Source organism: Merops nubicus, unplaced genomic scaffold (genome assembly GCF_000691845.1).
Source record: "Merops nubicus isolate BGI_N331 unplaced genomic scaffold, ASM69184v1 scaffold15547, whole genome shotgun sequence".
Taxonomy (NCBI): Eukaryota; Metazoa; Chordata; class Aves; order Coraciiformes; family Meropidae; genus Merops; species Merops nubicus.
Window position 1 is genome coordinate 19,038 of NW_008619889.1, and position 23,083 is coordinate 42,120.

General features: G+C 43.8%; 1 protein-coding gene across 1 annotated transcript in view; it reads right to left on the minus strand.

The window, feature by feature from the left end:
* Positions 1 to 23,083, minus strand: part of NEO1 (neogenin 1) — a gene marked incomplete at its 5' end in the record, with an annotated part of 114,034 nt that overhangs the window by 14,305 nt on the left and 76,646 nt on the right. Inside the window, 11 exons of the mRNA XM_008943967.1 lie at positions 1,156 to 1,188; positions 1,786 to 1,980; positions 4,133 to 4,240; positions 6,907 to 7,045; positions 10,888 to 11,111; positions 12,121 to 12,216; positions 13,168 to 13,362; positions 16,657 to 16,767; positions 17,772 to 17,916; positions 19,201 to 19,250; positions 22,410 to 22,548. Coding sequence (XP_008942215.1) covers positions 1,156 to 1,188; positions 1,786 to 1,980; positions 4,133 to 4,240; positions 6,907 to 7,045; positions 10,888 to 11,111; positions 12,121 to 12,216; positions 13,168 to 13,362; positions 16,657 to 16,767; positions 17,772 to 17,916; positions 19,201 to 19,250; positions 22,410 to 22,548 — 1,435 coding nt within the window. The remainder of the gene's footprint in view (positions 1 to 1,155; positions 1,189 to 1,785; positions 1,981 to 4,132; positions 4,241 to 6,906; positions 7,046 to 10,887; positions 11,112 to 12,120; positions 12,217 to 13,167; positions 13,363 to 16,656; positions 16,768 to 17,771; positions 17,917 to 19,200; positions 19,251 to 22,409; positions 22,549 to 23,083) is intronic.

Sequence of the window (23,083 nt, forward strand, 5' to 3'; positions counted from 1 at the left end):
CTGCCATGGTTTATCATCTCCCAGAGTGGTCTTATACAAACTGTGAGACAACTCTTGGCTTTTATGTAGGGCTTTATGATTTATACATTATATAGCTTGATAAACGGTAACAAAATTTTTACTAGAAGAATATATTTAGGATGAGGACGACAGATGGGAAGGTTTAGTTATCTGCTGAAATGAAGTTAGAGTAGTACAAAACAGAAAGCAGCAACTTTTACACCACTTTACTTTTACATAAAACCTTTTAATCTTCCTCTGTTCCCTTCCACTTGCAACTGAGCATCTGCTTCCCTGCAGACCAGCCGGAATCATGCAGCTCTGTTACACAAGTCCAGATATGGATTTACCCCATACCCATCTAGTATCAGCTTTATTTGGTACACAGACAGCAAAGGTATATTTAATAAATGACTCCTATGTAACAAATTGAAAAGCAAGTCACCCCCTTCAGGACCTATTTATTGTATGTCTATGCTGCTTGCCAATGTCCTTTTAAACTCATCCCTTTAGACCTCTTTTTATTGGGCTTGTAGGTTATTTGGAAGAAAGCAAAACCAGCCCTGGGACATTCACCTTATAATTCAATGTAGTAAACTCAAAGCTACCATTTTTCCAGCTAGCATTTTAAAACCTTAAGGCTTTTAGTAGCTAATGCGCTGCTCTTTGGGAGAGTCTGGAGCCTAAATGAGCTGACAAGCAGAATCTCTCCTGCAAAAAAAGCTTTCTAGAGCAGGCAGACTTTCCTTTCTTATGGAAATAATTACAGATGCAGAGCTGACAAAGCAGCACTTGTGCTAATTAGAGAACTGTTTGATCTTCCACCTCTAGGTCCTGACATCTTGCATCAATGGTCAGAGGCTGGCTGGAGCATCACTTAATCCAAATTCATTTTGACAGAATGATTCAGCTCTGGCACAACCTGCCTGTCCCTTCACGTGACAGCTGACTGCAGAGATCACTTTATATTCCTAGCACCCAAACCACAAATAGGATCTTTCAGTTCTTCCACTACTAAAAGCACAACAGGAACTGGCTCGTTTACAGCCAAAGCAGCAGATATTTGTCTCATTTAGGAAATGCAACGGCTCATGGATAGGAAAAACAACACATGCGAAGGATGGAATGAAAGAGAATGCGTGGCTATTCATTTACCTTGATCATTATGCATTTTATCTGAGGATTCGGCTAGCAGGACAAGCACAGGGAAGGAAAAAACAAGAGAAAGATCACAAGGCTTGAAGAAGCAAGAGAGAGTTTCACGTAGCTTAAGCACACTAACTAGAGCTCTCATTTCTGACCACCCAGACTCATGTGGAAAAAGCACTGTTAAAAAATCTCATCAGAATTTCTCCCCTCTCCTTAGAGGTTTATTCCGAAGCCACCCAGCATGTGTATGGTTTCCCTAGTCACCCATCACCAAGCGGCCCTGGACCAAAGAGCCTGTCGTGTCTCTGGTTCCCACCACCTCACCCCTGCCCCTGGAGAGCGGTGGTGTCAGCCCCGGAGCCGGCTGCCTCTCCCCGCTTCACACACACAGCACCCACAGTCTTAAAGCAGATCAGCACTGGCCCCTCAGCAGAAACAACAATGAGCCAAGTGCCCACCAGGAAGTCCGAAACAACCCCATTAATCCAACAGCCGGGCAACATTTGCATGTCTATTAACTGCACACAAGAGCAACCCGAGAGAAAATTTCATTCCAGTCAAACTCCATTGTCCTACTCTTCTCCAGTTCCAACATAAATGGGGAGGATGGGAGTTTAGGTGTAGGTGACAATTTACCTTTGGGGGTTCTGAACTGAACCGCCTCGGACATGGGCCCCATGCCCTTGGAGTTGCGGGCCTGAATCTTGAAATAATAGGGTGTGTCGAGGGTCAGCTCTTGTATCTGATGGGTCAGCCTGTTTCCCACTACGGGCTCAATAACCCAGTCATGTATCTCGGCGTTCACGTCCGTGCTGTAGTAAATGATGTATCCTAGTCAAAGGAAAAGCAAAAGAATTTCACACATAAAAGAACAGGAGAGTCCTAAGAGCTCCCAGAAAACGTTCGATTGACTTTCAGTGATAGTTGCACAGTTCAATGTTTTCTGAAAGCATGGTCTGTCTTTTTCAAACACTAAGAATATGTTCAAATACCCAACAGCCTTCCCATCTTAAATTTCAGCCTGTTCTAAAGCATACATTAAAAGGAAAAAATCCATTTAAAATATCAACATTATTTTTGATGAGTCAATCTGAAGAAATTCCTCATTTCCCTCTCTTTACCTGTTCATAGACCAAATAATGTTATTTTAACATAAAGCTGTTATTACTAGAACAGCCCCAAGGTATCAATATTGATAGAAAATAGTTGATGTTAAAACAACAAAACATTGTCCTGCACAGCTACAGAACATGTGTTTATTATTTTTCAGTTTATTAACAATCTGAAGAGAACTGAAGTTATCTTGCATGTCACAGGAGAAAAAAAGGTAGGGGAAGAGTTTATGTTCTGTTACTAAAATATACTGCTGTTACAAACCACTATGAAGCAAAAGCTTTGTCACTTTTTTATCTAAGACACACAGAGCTGCAAAATAAAATAAATCCTTGCACCAATACAGCGCTGGGTCATCAGCTGATTCAGGCACAAATTGCTGCTTCCCTCGTCCCACTCTCTACAGAAAGTGGCACAAGACTACTGCATTAACTTGTGTCTGTACTAATGAGCCAGCAGCTCTAACGATGCCCAAGCCCCTGGAACCCAGCCTGGCACGGCTCAGTACTTCACATCCATGGCAAAAGCAGCTTGGAGCTGAGGGGACAAGTCTTGCAGTGCGCGGAGCTACAGCACCTTGTCCCGTGTAGGGCATTAGCACCGGGCGGAGTTAATGAGGCATTAACGAGGAATTAATGAGCAGCAGGCTGCTGCTCCGCGGCGGGGGCTCTCCCCACACGGGGGCACTCGGCCCACGCACCTGGTGCTGCTGCGCTCACCAGGGCTCAGGCTGGGTTTCAGCTGCCAGCTGCTGCTTACACAAAAACTAAGATACTAGGTGCTTTCATTCCAGGCCTATGGATAAATGCAAGGTTCTCCTTCACGGTACAGGCATCCCAAGGAGAGTTTTTACCTGGAAAATTGAACGTGTGTGAGAATTTTCCTACCAACACTCTAAACGCTCACCTCTTTGTACATTGTTTTCCCTTTCTCTTGTACGCCCTCAGTTTAAGACATGGAACCTCCACAGCTAAGATAAAAGCTCTTGTTTCTCTAGGAAGCATCTTGCTGATAATAAACCAACAAAGAATTGGCTTTCTAAGCTTAAAGGTTTACTGTAATTAGTTACTAAAGGTGGAGAGTCTCCTGTATCCTGCCTTTTCAGAGGGATCATCTGGTTTATTCTGTCTTGAATCAGGTACTGCCTCATCACGTGCCAGGTTTCAAAGGTTTGGTTCTGCACTGTAGCTAATTCCAAGAACAAAAGCAAAACTGTACACTGCAAACTGGATGCCAGTAAAATTTGCTTTAGACTTAAAGCCTGGGGTAAAAAAAGGAAAATTGAAGTGAATTATTTCAGGAAGCCTTTAGAAATGGGAATCCAAGCAGGAAGTATAGAAGGGAAACAGCAATTATTATTTTCTGAAAAATGATTTACCCAACGTGGAAGCGATGTGGTTACAAAGGCAAATAAGATTTTACTCCTAATGGTTATGTCAGGGGACTCATAAACTGATTTGAAGCCTGTTCCGTGCCACAAAAACACCACCAAGATGAAAAAGAGCACTGGGATGAATTCTTCTAAATAAAATACTGATGGGCTAGAGGCATTACAGATGTATTTCCGGAGGCATGCTATTAGAATAGCACAAGCTGATGAAGGCAAAGGTCATCGAGATATTTAAACTTCCAATTATAGTTCCGGTTAGACTCCAATTTCACACTGCAGTTACTTTATATCTTTACATATTTTCACTAGGTACAAAAGTAAATAATTAATCTGAGCTACTAAAAAGATTGGCAAAGCAGATAGAGGCCTCGTGGCTAGCTCTGGGCTAACCGGAGCACGGGACACGTTCAGAGTCATGGGTTATTTTCTGCTGTTCACCCGGCACCTTACACCCGGCTTTGCTGCCCGTGCAGACTGCACCTGTGATTTTGCCGTTGGCTTCGGACGGAGGCTGCCAGTTCACAATTATTGTCCGAGGCTTCCCCTCTTTGCTCACCACAGTCACGTCTTTGGGAGGAGAAGTGGGAACTGCAAGCAAATAAAAACCAGACGATCAGAAAGAGGCTGCCCATTTTCACTGGATACAAAACCAAGTAACCTTGGCACCTTTGCTCTTTATTTGTGTTACCACTGAAAAAAGGGCACATCCAATAATAACAGCTCTGAATGTTCACTCTTCAAATAAACCTACCACCATCAGTGGTCTCACGGATGTAACTCCGTCCAGCTGGCACGCGTCAGCTTCTGGGCAGCATCTCCTTTCCGTAGGGAACTACCTGTTTCTAAGGCACTTCCCTCAACAGATGTGATCCATGACTGGACACGTCCTCAAAACCACGGTATCTCTGTACAACTCCAACAGCTGGAGTCAGTGACTGAATTTCTAACCTGAATTTCTTCAGTCATCTTAAAAATTAGATCATAGAATCATAGGCTGGTTTGAGTTGGGAGGGACCAGCTAGTTCCAGCCCCCTGCCATGGGCAGGGACACCTCCCACTAGAGCAGGTTGCTCAAGGCCTCATCCAGCCTGGACTTGAACACCTCCAGCAACTTTCCCAGGCAACTTGTTCCAGTGTCTTCCCACCCTCAGAGTGAAGAACTTCTTCCTCATTTCTAATCTAAACCTCCCCTCTTCCTGTTCAAAGCTATCACCTCTCATCCTATCATTACAAGCCCTTGTAAAAAGTCCCTGTCCAGCTTTCTTGTAGACACTCCTCAGATACAGGAAGGCTGCAATAAGGTCTCCCAGGAGCCTTCTGATGAGGTTCTAGATGAACTTCTGAAATGAATACATTCTGCATGCACAGACATATGACATATCTCCATATTTTCAGGTTTATAATGGGGCCAAGACCTGGTCATACTATTCTGCCACTCAAATCCAAATTAGCAATGTCACTTCACCAGAGATTTAAAATCATAATCCGTAATTACTGATTTACTTCAGTGTAGGAATGACCTGTGATTTGCAAGGAAATCTGCAACACAGAAGCGTGTGAGATCTAGAAATGCTTGCTAATGGCAACTGTCCGACCTTTTTCCCTGGGCTGCTGGAGAGTAAAGACTGAGGGAGAGGGGGAGAGCAGCTCCTTCTCCATCAGCCTCCTCCTGCCCCAGGTTCAGGAAATGGCACGAGCTGCTCTGGGAAAAGGCAAATACTCAAAACCACGCTCAACAGAACCATACAGACGTAAAGCATGACTTGAGGCCCTACAGTAAGCTTCAGAGAGGAAAAATAAAAAAAATCCAGCTACCTCACAAGAGATTGCCAACACGGGGACCAACACTAACCCCAGTGTCCTGTATTTTTTGCTGGTGTTAGCTGAGGAGCGAGTCCTCTACAACGCTGCTACTCAAAGAGTATTCAAAAATAATGAGTCACGCGCTCAGGAATTTGGCGAGTGATATAAATCACACGATCTGTTAGGAGAAAACAGACTTGGCCTTTTTTGATTTTTATATTTGCTTCTTTGTTTCCAAGCTTGTAGGTCAGACTTGCAAATACTCTTTCCAGCCACGCCAACTAGAAATTTACTTTCTATTTAAATGGAAAGAAATGAGACCTCCTGTATCTCATCCTCGCTCCTGTTCTTTTTCCGAGTTTCAAGGTCTCGTTCAAGAACTTTACTTCTGCAACTTTCACAGTCCCTGTTCTTGCTGCAGAGTTATGGATGTGAGCAGTACAAGTGTCAGCCAAAATACCGAATAGAAGGTTTTAACATGGGATGGGCACAGTAACTGGAATGGGAAAAAACAGACCTGTGCTGTTGGAATGGCAGCTGGCCCCACATCATGGAATCCCCAAAGACAATGTTTTCAATAGAGTTCAGGGGACTGCAGAGTAATGTCAGAGATTTCTGATTTTATCCCGGTTTTGCTTTTTCTTATGCCTTGTTCTAGAATATCTGGATGATCTCACCCATTCTTGCATGCTTGATTTTGCTGCTCTACTTTAATTTAGCATGAGAACTACGGGGTCATTTGGACAGGCTCTTTTTTGTCCTTAGAGTTCATATAAAGAGAAACCTAGCCATAATAAGCAGTAAACTGAATTGCACAAAGATTACTTAGCACTGCAGGATAAAAAGAGCTAATGAGGGATGGTCTGGGAGAGGGAGAGAGGTTCTGGGCCAAAGTTCCTCGTGGCAGCTATGACCCCTTTTCTATTCTGTGCTTTAGAGCGCGTCCTTCCTACAGCTCCGAGGGTTGCAGCAGCAATTCCTATGGAAGAACAGGGATTTAGGGCTGACCTGGATTGTCTGCAGTTCTCCTGGGATTATTTTTCAGTCATTTGCCTCATGCACTTCCTCACTCTGTAATAATCATCATCATAAATACAGCAGATTTTAATTTTTATTTGCTCGAGTATTTTCTTTGTATTTACTATTAACGTGCTCTGAGAGGTTTCAAGCAGAGGCTTCGTTATTCTCTCCTGCCCATGAACTGTGGTACATTATTCATTACTTCTCTGTAATTTGATGTAAATTCTTTTGCGTGCAATCATCCCTTTGAATTTTGAAGTATGTTGTTGTTTTTTAATCAGAATTTCTGACTGCACTCTAAAGAAAAGAACCCCCCCAACAAAGATTCATCAGCATAATAGTTTTAAATACATGCTTTCCCTCCTCCAGAATTCTGGCAGACTCGACTTGATTCGTCTCGTCAGGAACTCCACAAAGACATGAAAAAGTACCTAATTCAAAAGTTGTCCCATGTGCTGTCATACTCCAAGTACTGGATCTTCGACCTTTAGTCACCATCACGGAGAATTCATACAAAGTATTTGGTTTTAACCCAGTCACTAAATAGCTCAAAGTGGTCGCGTTTGCAGTCTGAAAGAAAAACAGAGAGTCAGTAACTTCTGAGCTGAAAACTATCCACCAGCAGCTCTCAAAAGCCCTTGGCTTGGGGAAGTGTTTAAAACATTTTAGCGTTGCTACATTTTCATAACCACAGCCATTAATTCTGTAACATTTCTGCTCTGTCATGCAAATTCATGAATCAAGTCTTAATGTGCAGTAGTTTGATCCTAAACTAGAAATCCTTTCTGCAATCAGCAAGAGCATTTAATAGGAGTCAATTATAAATTTAAAAAAAAAGCAACACGAGGTCCTGGGCACACTTGTTATGCAGCAGGCTACATCACTCTCTGCTTGGGGGGGTTAATTTACAGCATGTCATTAACTGGCCTGGCTAGGGAAAACAATAAAGCACAGCTAACAATAACACGCCTTGAAATCGCTGTCTGCTGCCCAAATTCCTGCTAGAATTTTCAGTAAATTTACTTAAAAAAAAATAAATCAGGTGCAGGTTCCGGTGCTCAGACTTGCTGTTAATGAAGCTTTACTAATATGTTGATTTTTGCCAAAAAACTATTATCTAGGATCGCACACTGAAACTACACATGGTTTCAAGTGGAATTTGTAACTCGGCCATTTTGCCAGAATCTTCAACCTTTTGGTTAAATCAGCTGATATTTGTTTGCACATGACTTTGAACATGAACAGAATGCACTTGAGGCCTATGGGGGAAAAAAAAAAAGATCTATCTACACATACTCTTTACCTTGATCTACAGTGATCTAAACACAGCATTAAAGAGGGAGTTGCTTCACTATCTCGGGGGGCCATACGACGACTGTACACAACGACTGCCTTCAGAAAACAACTCTTTCCAGCTAAATAATTTTCAAGGAAGGGCCACATTTCTTGAAGGCTGTGGATAATCCAGCCTGGATTCTGCAAGGAAACTCCGTATTTCTCAGGTATAGTGACAGGTTTTATGCTTAGACCAGGTGAAAGCTCAGAAAACCATTAACAAGCGATGCTTCCATCTGTACAACGTGTTTTGCTTGTTCTCAGACATGTTTTGCCAGCTTGTCATCACAGGGGTGGACAGACAACAAAGGCATCATAAAGCCGCTTCAAATAAAATCCTCCATTAACTTTAAACCTTTCCTTGATACGAGCTCAGTGCGGTTTCCAAGCAACTGTGATGTGGCCAAATGGTTCCAACTTTTCAGCGCAGAGCAGGACAGCTCTTACAAGTTCAGAGGCTGAGCTGGACTGAGCACAACCTCCCTAGCACAGGAGGGGAGCAAAGGCCTGCGGCCAAGTCCAAAGGAGAAAGCTTCTAGCGACTTGCATGACAAGCTGACATACCCCCTGAGAAGCACCATTTCTTCCTCTCCAGAATACCCACAGAAAGTCCTGACAGCACCTAAGCATCCCATTCTGTTTATTCTACTTTTTAGCAGCAGCTGGAATGCTTTTTACAGCCTGAAGTTGTATTTTTCATCTGTGGCTTTGACACTTGGTATATTTTAGTTTCACTGCACATCACAGGGAACGTAAATGACACATGAAAGGCTCAGCTGGAGCATTAGACTTCTCTCCTTTCTTCATTTTTTTTTTAACACCACTTACTGTTTTTAAGATCACAATATATCCTGTGGTACTAAATCCTGCTCACCTACTAGAAATAAACTTCATAAATATCACCCTGGAAAATTTATTTTCCTTTCATTCAGCCTTAAAAGATCCAAGTTAAGATTTAATATTTTGGCTTATGGTTGAGAGCACACTGATAAATCGCAGGTAGCCCGCGAGCAGGACAACTCTGCCCCACCAAGAAAGGTTCTTTGAAAAGGGCTCTCTGATCCACATCAGTGACATGACATGGTTCAAAGCACAGCAAAGTCTGTTCACTTCAGGAACTGCATCACATCTGTTCCACTGTTTATGTGTTCGTGACTGACACAACTCCTAGAAAAATTTAAGAAAATACAGGTCTTCAAAGTGAATATTTGAAGCCTGCAGCCTCTTTATAATAGTTTGTGAATGTTGGTGTAGAAGCGGGGAGCAAATGGGGAGAACATCTGAATGAACTTCTCAACCTCCAGCGTACAGATGAGAGGGATGGATGGAACAACAGACTGAGCAGGTGTAGCTTTGGCTACTCGAGATCTGACACCAAGATAAAATTTCTGTCTGCGTAACAGAGCAGCTCTGATGCAACTGGGTGAACGGCCTCAAACCAGGCAACCAATAAAGGTGCTAGAGGTGTCTGTGAGAAACACCCAGACTTCAAGTAAAGTTACCAAAGCCCTGACAGAAAAGCAGCAGCTCGCTGAACTGCACTGCGGGAAGGCAAATGTTCTCAAACTCAGGTGTTTTCAGACAAATGCTATTTACGAAGAGTAGCTTCGAACTATACACTATCATTACATATTATTTTTGGTCCACAGTATAACAACTTGACCAGTGGCCACCAGCACCAAGAACAGTGGATGCATTTCATTAACCACTGATGGTGGGTTCTTTTAAGCATTAACTAATGAAACTACAGCACTATATAAATCACTCCCAAGACATCCTCTGCATATGATGCAGGAAGGTGGGTTCAAAAATAACTTGCCTTTAGAGGAAGAACATATATACCTCTTTTCATTTCAATTAAAAAAAAAAATTATCTGGTTTATAACAAGATTGCTCCGCAAGAGCATAAAGGGAGCTCCACTAGCTGGATATTTTAACAACCATTTCCTCTGAGTCTCATTTCAAATGTGTAATTTGCAGTCAGCATTTTTGGGCCTCTAGATAACTCTGAAAGTAAAAAAAAAAAAAAATATCAAATAATCCAACCCACCACCTAAAACAATCCAAACCCCAAACCTAGTCTCCAGATTGGAACAGCAGACGAAAATCATGGAAGGCAGGGCTATAAAGCTACTGTTACATATTTTGCACCCACTCAGTTCCCAAAGGAAAGGTTCACTATCAACTTCTTATAAACAGAAAAGGTCGTAAAAAGAAACTTAAAACCGTCAGGGTAAATATTTTCCCTGCTTGACTCACCCCACAAATTCAGATTCTTCTGCTAACTAGAGAGAAGCTGTTAGTAACACGTGCCTGAGAGACGCATTACGGGCTCCTCTGAATTTAAGCCCACATCCCTCACACGAAGCAATGGTGGTGGGGTGAAGTAGAGAGGAAGAAATAGTCACTGTGTTCATGGCTCCACAGCAGGAGGTAATCCTGGAAGTAGCTGGCTGCCTTCCCCCTGAGGCAGCTCCTCCACTCAGACACTCACACCCCACCCTGATCTCTTTCACACACATATGCAAAGAGGTCACAAACCCAACTATTCCCACCCAATCTAGAAGAATCATAGAACCATCAAATGGTTTGGGTTGGAAGGGACCTTAAAGATCACCTAGTTCCAACCCCCCCCGCCATGGGCTGTGACACCTCCCACTAGAGCAGGTTGCTCAAAGCCCCATCCAACCTGGTCTTGAACACCTCCAGTTATGGAGCATCCACAGCTTCCCTGGGCAACCTGTGCCTGTCTCACCACCCTCAGAGTGAAGAACTTCTTCCTCATTTCCAATCCAAATCTCCTCTCTTCCCATTTGAAGCCATCACCCCTTGTCCTATCTCTATGAGCCCTTGTAGGAAGTCCTTCCCCAACTTTCCTGTAGCCCCACTTTGAATCAATGCTGTAACTGAGCTGTACTGACATGAACTCAGCCCAGGCATCTCAAATGAAACCAAGCCCAGTTTTATTAAACCTCTACACCGCTGTCTTCCTCTCAGCTTCCACCTAACCCTCACTTAGACACAAAACCTCCCCACTGAGGCGACGCAGCCAGGTTGGTGCTGTGGAACTGCCATACCTTGTACTTGGTGTTGGCAGGGATGTTGGTCTTCCAGCGCACGGTGTAGTAGCGAGCGTCCGTGATCTTCTGGTTCTTCGGCAGAGAGTTGTCTGCCCAAGTGATCCGTATGGTGTCATGGCTCAGGATGGAAGCCTGAACTCCCACCGGGGGCATCATGGGAGATGGATCTGGCACTGGAGTGTATGGAGCATTAATAACAAACAAATCAACCTCGGAAGTGTCTAGGGAATTGATGGGTAAAAAGTAATGTATTATAATTAAAAAGGGAGAAGGTGGCAGTTTAATGTAAACAAAAACAAAAAAGGGGAAATGCAGGGTAGTACAATGAAATGAAAGGTGAGAAATGGAGAGAAAGAGAGAAAAGCCAGAGTTAATAAGCGACATAAGACTGGCTAATACAATTACTCTTGCATTGTGTTCCTTTAAGACAGCAAGACAACATATATATGCTAATATATATAAACATCTAAATCATATTAGTGTTTAGTGTATTTAGCCATGGCCTTGGAACCCCAAACAAACAAGACTTTTAACTCTGATGACTTTATTTGCCTCAGACTGCCCACTGATTCCTCTTCCAGAAAACAAGGAAGAGGAAAAAAGAGCTGGACTTCTGGGCCAGTAAATGTCACTTGATGAAAATTACAGGGAGCTCCCATCACCCTTTGAAGACTAGGAACGGCAGTCAAGTTCTGGGTATTGTACAAATTTAAAATAGCTGAGGAAACTGAAATTCCAGGGTCCTCTATAAAATCTAGATGAATTTCTGCTCTTCAGGAGACTAAAACAAGCAGAAGTGTTGACACCGACACAAGACAACAGTCTAGGAGGGAGCCCAGCGAGCCACACCATAGGAACAGCTCAGTGTAGCAGATTTCTCTGCTTAAAATCATGTATTCGTGTATTACAAGACAATAAAAAATAAGTCAAGAATTTGCTTAGTGCGAGTGACAGCAGACCGAGACTGGGACAAAGAAAACACAGGTGTCCTATGGAAAATCTCGGGGTGACGGACTGAAAACCCTCCGCAGCTGCCCATAAACACCGGCCGGTGGGTCGCGCCTTCGGAACCGCGCCACACGACGTGAGGGCAGCTCTGCAGTCGGAATGTCCCCGGGCAGTTGGAGGGCGAGTTTAGTTCCTCCCCGAGGAGCCGGGTTGTTGGGGTTTCAGGAGCAGGCGGGAGGCAGGAGGCTGCCCCTGCTGGCTCCAGCTCGCCGCGGGCCGTACCTGAGTGAGGCCTGGTCACCGCGCTCTCGTACAGCGGGATCCCTTCGCCCACGTTGTTAAAGGCCTTCAGAGTTATCACGTAGTGGGAGCTGGGGTCTGAAGGGGAAAAAAAAGGTCTTGGTAGAAAAAAAGGTCTCTTTTCTGCTTCTCCATACTTGCCTTGTTAGAATCATCAGATCCTTAAGGGTAGAAAAGACCTCTAAGGTCATCAAGTCCAACCACCAACCCAGCACTCCCATGACCACTGAATCATGATCCCTAGTGCCGTGTCTACACATTTTTTGAACCCCTCAGGGATGGTGACTCCACCACCTCCTTGGGCAGCCTGGGCCAAGGCCTCACCACACTCGCAAGAAAGAGATCTTCCTAATAGCCAATATATCCAATTGAAACCTCCCCTGGCACAACTTCAGCCCATTGCCTCTTGTCCTGTTGCTAGTAACGTGGGAGAAGAGACCAAACCCCACCCCCACCTCACTCCAACATCCTTTCAGGGAGTTGTCGAGAGCAAGGTCTCCCCTGAGCCTCCTCTTCTCCAGACCAAACAATCCCAAGTTCAGTACTTTATTTTTTTTCAATGAAAATATATGAAATAACTGGACTAAATTTGAAATGTCTCGGTGACATCTGAATTTCCTCTTTGCCTGAAGTCACCCATTCTGCAGCCCCAGAAGCGGACTAAGGGAATGCTGCTCAGCATGGGAGTTTTTATAATAAGCATTGGAGGAAGCCTCAAATCAAGATGCACTGTGCTTCAAACTTGGTGAATTTAGGATTCAGGGTTTGTTTGTGTTGTTGTTTTTTTGTTGTTGTTGTTGTTGTTGTTTTTTTTTCCTTTCTTATTCTTCTGCCTCTTTATCATCAGCAAATTGAATTTTATTTTAAATTTATCAGTGCTTTGGCATCCAGTATAATAGCTGAATATGGAAAAACCCTCTTAAAACCATGCATGTAGATTTATTTACCTATAAGTAACTACCCCAATTAGGACACGGTGATGTGCATGCAGGTGAACTGTGGGCACTACTGTTCCTTCTCCTTCCTTACCCAAGTTTTCAATGGTGTAGTACCGCTGCTTATAGTCCACCTTGATGGTCTGTGCATGGGGGCTGCCAATGCCATACCCTATGGCGTAGCCCCTCACCACAATGTTCTGGTTCTCAGGCGGTGTCCAGCTCACCACGATGCTGGTGACGAGCGGGCGGACATGCAGGGAACTGGGAACCTCGGGAACACGAGTTTCTGTGAAAGAAACAGGGATGGATTTAAAGGATTTTGCTTAAATGTAATTACATGAAGAGCTAAGGTCAGATGTAGCCCTTCTACACTGCATCTGTTGTGCAACGAGCACGCTCAAACGGAGCAAAGGACTCTAATAAGCAGAGGAAAATTAACATCATTTCATATACTAATATATTTTAATAGATCTCTCTTTAAAATCAAGGAGTCGTACTGAAGAAGAGGATCAGATCTGCTTCGAGGCAGACCTTTTTGATGTTTGTGCATGTTCTTCCCCATTTGTCATTTTTCAAAATATGCATTAAATTTACCACGCCCATCCTCTCCACAAAGCAATCTACTTTTAGTTCCATCGTATTACTTACTTGTGGGCATTAAAATAATTACATTGAAAACACACTGAGGATGAAAGAAAGGTTCTTGAGCTCATTGTAGGATTAAATAGAAAATTCCAAAGCTCTAGGAACTGTCAGAAAACTGGATATTGTACGTGCTATGAAAGTTCCTTCTGATTTGTCCTGTACTTGCTGCTGTCTAAATCCTTGGGTCTCTTTAAGGTAATTCACAAAATATATGCAGGGACACAACTACACCACAAGATCAAAAAATATTCATTGAGTCTGTTTCAAATGTTCAGACCCTATTGCCCCAAGCCCACTCAGATCTCAACACAATGCAACAGAGAGATGGAGCCTGGATCCTCAATAACAGGATTTCCACAACTCGCCACTGCAATCCCCTAAATACTTTTAATAAAAGTTTTTCCCCCCTCTACTGCTGATTAGAATTTAAAAGTGCCTATTAGTGTCCGTACCTTTGTTTTAACTTCTCAAAAATTAAAGTAGTACTTTTGTCAGACCACTGGAGCCTGCTGTCTGTTGACAGATTATAAATAATTCTGTGCAATAATAAGCTGAGTTCCCCACTCTAAAATAAAATCAGCTCAGAGAGTTCTGCTTCCTGCAGGGATTTCATTTTAATGAAACATGCTGCATTTATCTAAAAACATTTAATAAAGCACCACAACAGGATTATTTGGATCATAATCTGCCATCGCCCTGCTTGCCCAGGGAGTTTATGGTCTCCAGCTGACACAACCCATCAATTAAAGTTCACAACTATTAAATACAGCAAAGCTACAGATTTGCAGGGCAAGAGATGACATTTTTAACTGCACAGAAGTTGGTGCACGGGGACACACTCTGCAGAACTGTTTAGCACCTCTTGTGCAGGTGCTCCTGGTGGGACTTGCACCAACTCAGCCCTCCAACACTGAACTGCAGCAGCCCGGCTCCCCTTTACATTGGTGACACTATAAAGTGAATTATCTTCTATTTCAATTCCAAAAGCAGCCATGGAATAAGAAGAAATTATGCCTTCCATGTCTGCTGAGCCTGACATCTTTGCATGGTATTAAAATTATCCACGTGAGCAAAAGCAAAACATACACGACTTCCTTCCAGTATGCCCACACACAAGCGTCTCATAGACGTATATGGAATTTTAATACCATGGCACATTGTTTTAACTGCAAATTTTTATTACTTTATTCACTGTAGAGCATATATATCCAAGAAAGTTAGATTTCCTCCAAGGACTGCAACATTCCAATTGAATAAATATATTGTAATATCAACACAGACTGCATCTTTCTCCTCCCTCCTCCCACCCTATTTAAGTTTAATCCTGCTACTGTCCTCTGGCAAAGCCTCAGTCAAAAGCAGAGCCCATTTTCGTCACCTTGTGTAACCAGAGCTCTGCTTCAGCCTGGGGACCTAGTGGATTCCCAAAGCTGCAAGGTTGTGTCGTGTCCAGTTAGAGGAAGACAGACACACACATCACAGTAATTTCAACTCTAAAAAGTCATTTTAAACCACTACTGGACTGAACTTTACTGCTGTTTGTGTTGTTCTCCATTAAGCAACGGAGAACAAGTATCAAGTTGAGCATCAGCTTTGTGTCATGCACAGATTGAGGCACAGGCTCTCAAGGGCTTTCATCAGCTGTTGGCTGGAGCAGCCTCCCAACAGTGCAGAGCAAATATTGAAGCTCTTATACTATTCTGTCTTCCAGCTGCTGGTCTCGCTGCATCTCTGGCCACCCTTAAGTGAAATGGAATGACCCTGCAGCTCCTTTGGTCAAGCCAAGAGGGAGCCAGGCCTGCCGGTAAGTCCTGTACACCAGCACCAATTAAACACTCCTCTGAAAGAGGAACAGGCTGCCCAGAGTCACCAGCTCCACAGAGATCCATCCCAGCCCTCTCTTCAGAAAGGGCACTTCTGCAACTTAATAGCTTTTAGTCAGATTCGTGCAGATGCTCACAAATTTGCGGCTTTGAATTCTGCAAGAATCAGGTTCTCACTATTCTAGTCTAGTAAATACCGAACATCTGGACCAACCACCAAAGGTTAAAACTCTTGACAGAATATGTTTTACTTTTATTGTTAAACTCTACACTGGAAAAACTAGATGTTAACATAGTTCTGTATACACATATCATGAATATATGGGTTTGGTGGAGAAGACTTCATTTTTGATGGAAGCTATGCTCTACACTAGTTTATCGGTACTGAAAGTGGAGTCAATCTCTGTTCTCTTTTAAAGCGACAAAACAACAATTACTGGGGGTCAAATGTTCTTTAGAAAAAGTCTAAGCCCAAAAAAATTAAGGAAAAATATTTTAAGAGACCAGTGGAACACACAGTGGTAAGGTTGCACAGGTCTGTGGGTGACAACGTTTTCCGCCATTTCTTTCCCTCTGTGGCATTTCTGTCACATTAAAGATGACAGCTCCAAGTCTGGGGCCAGAGTGCAGGCACCGAGCCCCCCAAGCTGCAGCCACAGGACCACACCTGGTCAGTCAGCCCACCCATGTATCTCCTGCCTCTCTTCCATGTAAACCCTTGCATAACTATCAAGGTGAATTTTATTAAAATATAAAAATCGATCCATTATTATATAAAGCTTCTAATATAACTCATTTAAATACTGAAACACTGACACTGTAATTCATAATTGGGTAGTTCTTAGCAGAAAAAAACACAACACCAACATACAGTACCAGAAGGCATAGAAGCAAGGTTCAGTGTCAATCCACTTACTGACTTGGTCAAAATTTTGTGTCAAAACAGACATTAACTTCACTTAATGATATATAAAGCACACTGTACAATGAGAATACAGTAACACCAATGGTACAAAATCCTGTGTGCCTCTGGAAAAGGCACTCGCACTGTGCCCTGTTCACCAACTCTGATGTTTCTGACATGACAAACAGGGCCACACTCTGGGTCTTACCATCCAGGTCGCTCTCAAAGGTTTCTGCCGACACCCAGTCGGTGGCTGGCCCGGTGCCGTTCACAGTCAGGGCCGCCACGCGGAAGCTGTACTCCGTGCCACGCTCCAGACCTAAGAGACAAAGAGCAGCCAAGACCCTGGAATTCCAGCTGGAAGCACAGCTCCTTATTAAAATGCAGGTATAACCGAGGGGTGAAAAGCCTTTCACCCCGACGCTGCCACTGGAGCATCACACAAGGTCAGGCTGGAAACCCCACGGCCCCCAGAGCAGATCCACCAAGGAACCCGACCCCAGTTAGGGTCTAACAGCCAAACTGTGACCAGAGGCACTCAGGGCTGTGACATGTTGCAGACTGTCCCCGTGTGCCACTGGGAGAGACTGGGGGCCATCTGCCAGCTTGAATCTCTGGTTGTTACCACCCCTATCCATAACTAAACCTTGGTGGAGAGTATGGACAGCAAGGGACGAAGCCGTGCATCTCCTGTTTGTAAGTGTATCATCGATAACCAAAGCAGTATGGAAATGCTCTCAAGATCTGAGATATGGAACTTCCTATACAGGCTTTGTTGCTGGCAAAACCATGCTCCAGTTACAGGCACGTATCAACTCCTACTCTGTGAGAGAACTGAAACTTCCTGAGTCACAGCTGGAGTTTCTGAGAACAAACCAGAACATCTTGTTTAGAAAACAAATATGTACTTTTTGAGAGGCACAATTTCTTCTCTTTCAACCAACTGTTCATTCACAGAGATTTAAAAAGTGAACCAAATGTCATCTCGCTCCTGTTCCCATATTCTGTTCATTTTTGCTTAACAAAATTCTAGTTCTGCTAACAATATCTAACTTATAGTAACGGACCAGATTGGAATTTTTTTAAGTGTACAAAATACAGAGGAGGGATACTCCATTCATGCCAGAAAGGAGGGAAAACGTTGATGTCAGTGAGACTAGGTGGGATGATTTGCACCATTTGTTGGGATGCTCACCAAGAAGCCCAGCTCCGAGTCCTGTGGACATTTCACGACTTCCCTCAGGCACGTGTGCAAATCACCCCACCTAGTTTCATCCCCAAGCCCCGTCCTGGCACCAGTGCCAGGCGCCAGCAAGAGCTCACCCTCTATGAGCTGGAAAAGCTGGGGCCCGCCGACGCTCTCCGTCACGTCACTCTTGCGCGACACTTTGCGGTAGCGGATTTTGTAGCCGGTGATTTGTCCGCTGTGGGTCCCTGCAGGAGGAGGCTGCCAGTGCAACATGATGCTCTGTGGAAGGGACAAGGTCAGCACAAAGTCATTACCTGCCACGCAGCCACAGAAACTACTGTAGTGCTAATACCTCACCGAACACAAGAGAGAAAAACAAGTGTTCTGAAAATACTTAAGAAGTGTCAAGCCTGTGACTCAGGAGCAGCCCAGGTCACACCTGCGCCTATAGAGGTTCACCTCAGAGCACTTCAAGCCTATCAGACCTCCCAGTTCCAACTTCACAAACCTCCCCTTGGGCTTCCCTGTCATTTCCTTCATGTTACAGAATCATAGAATGTTTTGGGCTGGAAGGGACTTCTGGAGGTCATCTGGTCCAAAATCTCTACATAAATAGGGACATCTCTACCTAGGTCAGGTTGCTCAGAGCCCCATCCAGCCTGACGCTGAATGATTCCAGGGATGGGGCCTCTACCACCTCTCTGGGCAGCCCATTCCAGTGATCTAACACCCTTACGTTAAAGAACTTTTTTCTAATGTCCAGTCTAAATCTCTCCTTTCCTAGTTTAAAACCGTCACTCCCTCTCCTGTCATTACAAACCTTTTGAATAGACCTTCCCCTGCCTTCACGTAGGCCCCTTCAGGTACTGGAAGGTCACTATAAGGTTCCCCCCAGCGTCTTCTCTTCTCCAGGCTGAATAGTTCCAACTCCCTCAGCCTGACTTCTTAAGATACAGTTATCTTAAGATGCAGTTTACTTGAGGATCAATTTTTGAGAACTGTCATTTCCTCTAAAGGGTTCAAGTTATCTGAGCTGTAGTTTATGTGCATGAAGTTATTTATTTTTAATCATACAGGCAGTAGAAGAAGGTATTTGGAGAACAGCTTTTAGAAAAGGCTTCAGAAAACTTCCCCAGTCATAACCACTGAAGTCACAATGACCAAATGAGTAACTTTTTCTTTTACAGCACGAGGACGCTACAAGCGTGCACCTGTGTGCACACGCTGTAAACAGGGGTTAATCAGCAGGAATGCTGCTTCAGGCTTTTGTGCCTGACTACACCTTCCTCAGCATTAGCACCCAATGCCCTGGTGCATTGCCACCGTCTTCACTGAATTCCAATAGGTACAACCCTGATCTGGACTGGAGTCTCTAGTGCCTCCAGCCCCACGTCCAGATCATGGAATCATAGAAAGATATTCTCCTGTTGAGCAACTCATACAGAAGTAGCTGAAAAGCAGCTTGGTAGAAAAAAAGACCCAAAGCAGCTCTAAATTTTGTCCGTCTGAGACCTACCAACCTGTTATCTACCCATTACAAACAGGAAATTACCCAGATCTTACCTTGGAATTCCGTACCTCCAGGGTTAGGTTCTGTGGTGGAGCACTGGGGACTAGAAACAGTAATGAAATTAAAACTTCAAAATTTCCTTATAGTGCATCAAATACCGTATTTCCACACACAACTGCTCTCTGCTGTCATTCATTATGAAAGCGCAAGCCACTCTGGTTTAAGACACTATGTAAAGCGAGACCCTGAGCCCAAGGGAATCCCCGTGGTTAACTAAACATCCCTCCTCCCTCTACCTCACCACGGAAACAGAGACAACAAGGGTTTGTTTTTTCTCTCTCTTCCCAACCAAACTGAGTCTGAAATCACCAGACCTAGGCAGCAAGTGCTGTGTCCTTTAAAAAGCCACGCAGGTTAGAAGGAGAAGATGGAATGGAATGAAGCTGTGTGGTTTTTGCTGGTTTTTGCAGTTGGTGGCTACTCTCAGAGCAACCTGAAAAAAAGTCATGAGTTTCACTAGGTGTGATTAATAATTACTGCACATACTGCCAACCTGGTGAGAGAAAGGCCATCAGTAGGACACAGGAGAGGACACTTGCATGTCAATACATCCATACACACCTATCTCACCATGCACATAGCTCATTTTATGTCCAAGTAAGCTTAGACTCAGACCAGAGTAAGGATTTCACCAGGCCAGTGAGTAAAAGGGATTTCCTAGGTGCTGATATTCTGAGGTCAATAGCAAAGGCAGAGCTTCCTCTGGTCTGCTGCACAGCAACCACCCAGGCAGAACCACCACAATGTGCTGATGATCCAGACAGGCTTCAGGGAGTGGTTGGCAAGGGAAACATGTCTAGCTGTAAGACAGGATTGCTTGCTATGGCTCAGGAAGACCAGGAGAAGAAATCCTCAGGAGCTTAAACCTTGCTTCAAACGGTAATACCTGAGGAGCATCCCTGCAACAATCCTCCGTAACAGATTAGGAGCAAAAAACCTACAGAAAAACGTGGAAGCTTCTTAAAGGGGAGCTAAAAGAAGCTTAGACAGAAATCCCTGCAGGGAACACGGAGATTGCTCACAGACAGCACAATCAGAAAAAAAACACGAAGAAAAGGTGCATTGTTCATCTGGGAAGATTTGCGACTGAAGGGGGAGAACAGCACAGCTGAGCAACAGGCTTATGGGACTGGAAGAAGCAAGATGACAACTGAAAGCTTGAGAAAATAGATTTCTATAGGTTACATGTGAAAACATTAAGTTGGGCCAGGAAGAACTTAAGGAAAACTTGAAAATAACATTACAACTAATAATAAATTCTTCTTCAAACAAATAAGGAGCTGGAAGCCCTTTAGAGAAGCTGTAGTTAGCAAATGCAGGGTGTGACAGAACCCCTTCGGAACGCACTTGAGAGGGTCTCTCAGTCTGCAGTGCCAATACGAGGGATTATGGAGCCCAACGTAACGGACGGCAGCACGCTGCCAGGCTCACGTGCTGCTCATTCAGGACTTCTCAAGGAACCTGATTTCTCACGGCTCACACGCAACTTCTCACACGTCGCCTTGATCCTGGGAGATGACCACTTGGATGCCAGTATTTAGAAGGGGTTTCATTTGAGAAACTTCTAGTAGTACCTCAGAAACCTGCGCTAGGCAAGTGAACTGAAGCTACAACAAAGCATGAAATCCATAGATAGATGGAGTAAGAAATAACATACATTTGTCACTTTTTCAAGGGAAATCCCGCATTGCAAACCTGCTGGAGAGCTCTGAAGAGACAGTGATGAGGGGATAGAAGTCCTTGCCTGAGCAAATAGCTGGTGAGAAGAAAGGAAAGTGAAGGTAGGACCATCTGTGGTGGGAGATGGCCCTATGGAGCCCACTGTGGTATCTGCCCAGACCCCTGCTGCTCCACACATTCACAAGGGATGAAAGGGGCACAAGCAGCAAGGTGACAAATCACTAATGGAAAGGTCCAACGGTGAAGAACTGCAGAAAGACCTTACGACACTTTCTGTCTGGATATTAAAATGACAGATGAAATTAATAAATTTAGATAGGTAGATTTTGGTAGATAAAGTTAGAGATATGGGGAAAATGATCCTACCTCTACATGCAAAACAATGGCTTTAAGCAGAGCAGTTGCAACAAGATAGGTCTACCCCAAAACTGTCACCTCAGTGCTTAGAATGAGCAAAAAAAGTCAGTCAAATGCTACTCCTCACACACCTGCACCTTGGATACAATTTTAGTCCCCTCTACCTCCTTTTAAAAGCATGTAGGAGAACAGAAACCTTAAAAAAAGTTCAGAAAAGGGCCCTGAAGATTGAAACAGCTCCCACAAAAGAAATGGGTAAAGATTTCTGTGACTTCCAAGTCTGGAAAAGAGAGGAAGGAGGGAGGATACAGCAGAGGGCTGAGGGACACCGATTCTTCACCTCGAGCAGTGCAGCTGTAGGCAACAACTGGTTGCATGGCTGGTTTTCAGAGACTACTACAGAGTCAAGAAATTCCCCCCCCCCTGAAAGAAACTTCTGGACACAGGGAGGATTTGGGACAATATTCTTCTATGCTCGACTGTTCTGCTTTTGGTCATTCCTGGAGAGAAGAACCCAGGCTAGGCTCACTTTTGGTCTGAACAGATATATAAAAATAAACTTCTCTATAAAAAATAAAAGTTAACATCAACTCTGATTATTTCACTATTGTCCCCAGGACTATATTTGCTCAAGGTATCCCTCTGTTTGCCTTATGGATCATACCACTCCGTGCTTTCATTATTATATGCAATTATTTAATAGTATCTGTGCTGGAGTCCAAATAAAGACATGGAACTCTTCCCACAATTAAAATAAAACCACTCCAAAACCAAGTCTGCTCATACATAGAAATATTAGGGAACCTAAAAGACCATTTGGAGTAGTTGCGTTCAGCATCGCCGGTTTTCTGTCTGCTTTTAATACTCTGCAACAGACTCACTAAGCCATGAAAAATTCCTGATGCTGAAATGAAGGACACTTGTTCCACCACCAGAATACCAGAGACTTTTTCAGGTACAGCAATTTTCCTTCACCCAGTTTGGGAAGCCTCCGGGGGAACTTTCACCATGTACGGCCATACACAACGACAACATTATTCATAAAACAGGGCAACAATGAACAAAAGCCACAGAAGCCTGGTTAAAAATTCACTTAAAGGAAATGAACAGGTAATTCCTGGGAAAAAATAATAATAATTAAAACAATCAGAATGAAGCATCTTACCATCTGACAACGTTCGTACAACCACATCTTGGGTCGAGACGCCGGGCCCGTGTTTATTGTAAGCCACCACTCGGAAACTGTACTCTGTGTACTTCTTTAATCCACTAATGGTGTAGGAGAGTCCTCCTACGTCAACATCCTGTCCGTAACGAAACACAAATCCCAGTCAAGGTCAGAACCAGGGCTGCCACTACAGCCAGTGCCTGAAGGATTTGATGCTGCTCCAAGTCAAAAGCAGGGATCACATCTTTCTGTAGCCCCTGCAGATCAAAGCCACCGTCTATAGACAGACAGATGCTGTACACAGGTGCTGACGGTGGGCTTGCAAGAGAAGATTCAACCGCCCCCCTTCAAATCTCAACACGGACACTGCTTCTGTCAATGAAAAGGGAACTGGCAAACTGGCCTACGAGTAAAAACTGTTACTCTGTTTTGTACAGTGGGATGCAGAAGCAGAAACGGCAATTTTACCTGAGGAGTACAACGCTCAATGAGTACAATTAATTCAAAAATCTCATGTAAAAATTCCTATAAAAGCTAACAAAAATATTCTTCCCTTAGCTTTTTAAAGGTGGAACTGTATGCAGTCATAATGGAAATGAAATGACTGGGATTAATCCTCCTGAAGTTGGGATTATTCTTGAGTGGCAGTCAACACTCCTGCTGAAAAACAT